General features: G+C 38.8%; 1 protein-coding gene and 1 long non-coding RNA gene across 2 annotated transcripts in view; both read left to right on the top strand.

The window, feature by feature from the left end:
- Positions 1-946, top strand: part of LOC103609041 — a 4250-nt gene extending 3304 nt beyond the window's left edge. The window contains exon 3 of the long non-coding RNA XR_552099.1: positions 867-946. This is a non-coding gene — a long non-coding RNA (uncharacterized LOC103609041). The remainder of the gene's footprint in view (positions 1-866) is intronic.
- Positions 1-3536, top strand: part of LOC103609044 (chromosome unknown open reading frame, human C19orf18) — a 7072-nt gene extending 3536 nt beyond the window's left edge. The window contains exons 2-4 of the mRNA XM_008593415.1: positions 1395-1497; positions 2119-2285; positions 3242-3536. Of these exons, the coding sequence (XP_008591637.1) occupies positions 1395-1497; positions 2119-2285; positions 3242-3342 (371 nt within the window). The 3' untranslated portion in view covers positions 3343-3536. The remainder of the gene's footprint in view (positions 1-1394; positions 1498-2118; positions 2286-3241) is intronic.
- The last annotated feature ends 1175 nt before the right edge of the window (positions 3537-4711 follow it).

The following is a 4711-nucleotide window of genomic DNA, read 5'->3' as shown; positions in this document are numbered from 1 at the left end:
CCAAGTCAAGGGTTGAGATCCCCTTACCGGTCATCTTTTAAAAAAAAAAAAAAAAAAGAAATTTCTGGTTTATAAGCCACCCAGCCTACGGTATTTTGTTATAGCAGCCTAAATGAACTGACACTATATGCACTATATTATGATGATTTACTGTCTCATTCCTATTCTCATACCAAGATGCCATCCATTTCCCCATCTTAAAAGCCAAAATCCATCTCTTGATCCCTCAGCCTCCTCCAAGAGCTGCACCCATTTCTCTTCCCCCTCTCATAGCAAAATCCTCAAAAAAAAAAAAAAAAAAAAAAAAAATCAAAACTCTCTGTCTTCAATTTATTTTCTCTTGTTCTCTCTTGAACCTGTTTTAGTCAAGCTCGTATCTCCACCACACTGCTCACACTGCCTTTGCCTAGGTCTCTAATGACCCCCTTGATGCCTAAGCCACAGGCTGATGTCCCGTTCTCATTGTACATACATCATCTGTAACCCATGTTCTTTCCTCCCCCACAATATTTCATTATGAAAATTTGAAAACATACAGGAAAGTTGACAGAACTGTAGCGTGAACACCCATATACCCCACACTTAGAATCTACAATTGATCATTTTACACTCCTCACATTTTCATAGTCTACGTTGTTTTTGTGATGCCACGTACACACTGAGGTGTAAACTTTGGGGCATTTTTCAGCTCAGTCAGCTGAACTCTTCATCTTATTCCTGTGATGGGAAAAAGTGAGGGAGGGCCAAGTAGAGGACAAGGAGTAAGCACCTCAGTTTGTCAGATTTTATGAGATTTTACTTTGCCAATTGATCTATGGTTCAATTTATATCACAACTCTCTGGTTATTTATTTTTTTAAATTTCAGATAATACGATCAAGGAGGAAACATCCGAGCCCACAAAGAACAACCACGGTTTTATAGCGCATTCGATAGCCCTAAGATCTGACACCTGGAATTCAGGTTCATGAAATTCTATCCTAAATTGCCCTGTAATGTCCTTTTATTAGAGCACCACACAACTTGAGACCATCAAGGCAACACTTGAATAATGAAACCAAGGCCTTTCAGCTATATAGATGACATATTGTTGCTATACTGAGTCAGGAATCCAGTATCTCTACAGAGATACAGGGGGCTTTGACCAAGGACAGGAGGTAGACAAAAAAAAAAAAAAGGGAGTCAGGGCTTGTTGGGAATTCAAATTATATTTGTTCACAGCCTGTGTAATCTAGCCTCAACATTTTTAAAAATTAAGAATGCTATGTTTAAGGTATTTCTGATTTTGTCTTCTATTCCCTTTTGTAGTAATGATATGATTAACAAATATATTGACTGAGACACACAGTTAAAATGAGAATTTTTGAGAACTTCTATTTTTTTTTTCATTTTCAGAAATAATTCCACATAGACCTGCTCTTTCTCAAGTCATTTTAATTGCATGTATAGCTCTCAGCATTGCCCTGATATGTGGGATCACAATCTCCTATCTGATATAGTAAGTATATACTAAATAACATCTACTATCCTAAATAAGATATAAAGATTAACTAGGTTATTATTTAGTGGCAAAGGATGATGATTCTGATAATGATGATGATGATAATTCTTATAAATCGACAGTTGATTTTGGAGTTTTTTGTCAACCCCCTTAAGTTTTGGACCCAATGTGAGTACCTCATTTACTCCTATTCCTGGCTTTGATCCATGCTTTGGGATTATCAGAGTTACTCCATACTCCAGAAATAATCCTGTCAGCACAGAAATTTGAGATCTGGCTATGATTAGTCTGGTTTAAAAGTCTATTACTGCCTCCCTCTCTCACCTGCCACCATGTACAAGCGACTCCTTGCTCCTTTCCAGTCAAAAAGTCACATGATTAAGACATAATTTGCTAGGGCCAGCCCATGGCTCACTTGGGAGAGTGTGGTGCTGATAACGCCAAGGCCACAGGTTCGGATCCTGTATAGGGATGGCTGGTTCGCTCACTGGGAGAGTGTGGTGCTGACAACACCAAGTCAAGGGTTAAGATCCCCTTACCGGTCATCTTTAAAAAAAAAAAAAAAGACATGATTCGCTGTGAAAATTGTGCTTCTAAATTATCTATATTATTCTCCAGTAGACTGGTACAGGCTGAGGAACGACAACAACTTGAGTCACTTTATAAAAACATCACGATACCATTACCCAAAGATGTAGAGAGGGCCTCCGAGGAAGAGGGCCAGGATGAGGCCACTCACCTGCTTCCAGAGAATGAGATGGAACTGGAAAAGTTCATTCATTCAGGTAGAGAGTTGGCCAGTTTGACTTGTCAGATCCAAAGTCACAAGAAAGCTAAGCTGGCAGAGATGGTTTGGTTTTCAAAGGCAAAGATAAGTGGTAGTTAATGAAGTTTGAGGTAAGAAAACTAATATTTAGGGCCACACATACAGAAAATTATACAGAGGGGTAAACAGCTGTGTGGTTGTTTGGTTCCTTTTACAGGGAAATTCCAAGGATCTAGAATAGAGTTCAAGAAACAGACTTTTTCCAGGACAAAACATTTCCCTTAAACATACTTATTATTCCTGCACTTAGAACGTAGGCAAGCAGATATTCCACCCGTACCATCTGCTTCAATCTGAAGTGAAAATAGGATCCCACAAAACAGAGGTCACTACCCCAGGTGAAATACCCCTGTATAGAGACACCCACCATAGACATATGCTGCATACCCTCGTGAGGAGAGGGCAACACAGATGCTCATGTAAACCTGATTTTGTAGAAGTTCTGAGATTTGTGTATACCTGTTTTAAAAATTCTAGAGCAAAAACATGCAGCAATGCAGTGTCTGATTCAATCATACTAACCATCCCCCACATGGGTTTCCTAACAATTCTGGACACAGACAGCCTGAAAGAAGCTGAAAAGCCAAAAGTAGAATAGATCATTGATGCTTACTGGGGAAGGCAGCCCTTGTATCTGTAGAAAATATTTATTCAACATCTTCTCATTACCTTTGGATTATAACTTTTCAACACTTTTTTTTTTTTTACTGGGCATTTATAAAGTCTGAATATAGAAAATGGGAAAATAATTTTAAAATCCAATTTTTACCATCCTCCTCAGACAAGTAACATTCATCATCCCCTGAAAATTCCACTTTGGTACCTTTATTTTTCCATATTTTTTCCTTCACCCCTTTTGTCTGATTTCTATTGCTCATTTATTAGTATATTGATAACATTATTTCTACATTTTAGTTATTAGATCAAAAAGAAAGAAAAATCTTGAAAAGAAGAAATTAAGGGAACAGCAAAAGTTAGTAGAGAAAAATAAAACCAAGAGTGCTATGTACAGTTAAAAAATGGAGCATTTGTGAAGGCAAATGAAGGAGATGGAGAACGTGCCGGCCAATGCAAAGAAACAGTTGCAGGGATGACAGGCAACTGAGAGCAGGAGCGTGACTTGCTCCCAGAGACAACCTTGTAGAAGAGCACTCTAAAGAAAGAAACACCAGAAATATATAACAGAAAATAAATTCATATGATATGGAAATGTTTGCTTCTTGGCTCTCATAGTTCACGAGTAATTATAACTTGATTGGAAAATAGAAAAAATCCAACTTTCTTAAGGGTAGAAGAGAAATTGCCGGGATTTTCTTTTCTTGCTCCTGACCAGAAATACTGTACAAGTAATATCTTTGGGCAGTCCCTTAGACAATGCTAAGGAAATGCTTTCATTAAACAAAATTTTCCCCATGATGTTATCATCAATTCTATGAAGTAGCTTGTCTTTATTTTACACATGGAGAAACAGGATTTCAAAATAAATATGACACCAGATTAAGACACAGTCATCCTTGTCAGGTCCCAGCTCTGTGGAGGAAAATAGGCCAGAAGGCAAGGAGCTACAAAACATAGCCAGAAGAAGCGAGTGCTGTATACTTCATGATATTGATGCATGATATTTTTCAGCAATAAAAAAGAATGAAGTATTGGTGCAAACCTCAAAAATATTATGCTAAGTGTAAGAAGTCAGTCACATATTGTGTGATTCTGTTTATATGAAATGCCCAGAATGGGCAAATTCATAGATGCAGACAGTAGATTAGTGATTCCAGGAACTGGGAGAAGGAAGAGAGAGAAAGGCTGCTCATGGTGTGGGGTTTCCTTTAGGGATAATGAAAACGTTTGAAAATTCGATAGTAGTGATGGTTGCACAACTGAACCTAGAGGTCTCCTGACTCTTTCAGTTTCCAGAATTCCTAAAATAAAATTTAAAAATTAGAACAGATTATGTGACAGGGGAAAAGTGGGACTGTGTATTAAAAGTTGGGACAGCCCAAAGAATCTTTCAGCCAACAGCTTGAACCCGCCTGGATAGTGCAGGCAGGAAGGAATTACATGCAAGATGAGCAGCCCAATTGAGAACAGAACAAAGTAGCAGCCAGGGGACCTCAGTGATTCACAACTCCTGGGGCCTGAATGGACTTTCAGTGTCCCTCACTGCAGCCTCATCCCTTTAGGCAAGAGGTATGCCCAGACCCTCTGAGATAAAATCCTAACAAATGCCATAGATTGGGTGGCTTAAGCAACAAACATTTCTCACAGTTCTGGAAGCTGAAGTCCAAGATCAGGATGCCCACATGGTTGGATTCTGGTAAGGGATCTGTGAGTGTGTGTGTGTGTGTGTGTGTGTGTGTGTGTGTGTGAGAGAGAGAGAGAGAGAGA

Source organism: Galeopterus variegatus, unplaced genomic scaffold, assembly GCF_000696425.1.
Source record: "Galeopterus variegatus unplaced genomic scaffold, G_variegatus-3.0.2 Scaffold9112, whole genome shotgun sequence".
Lineage (NCBI taxonomy): Eukaryota > Metazoa > Chordata > Mammalia > Dermoptera > Cynocephalidae > Galeopterus > Galeopterus variegatus.
This window is presented reverse-complemented; position numbering and strand designations above follow the sequence as displayed.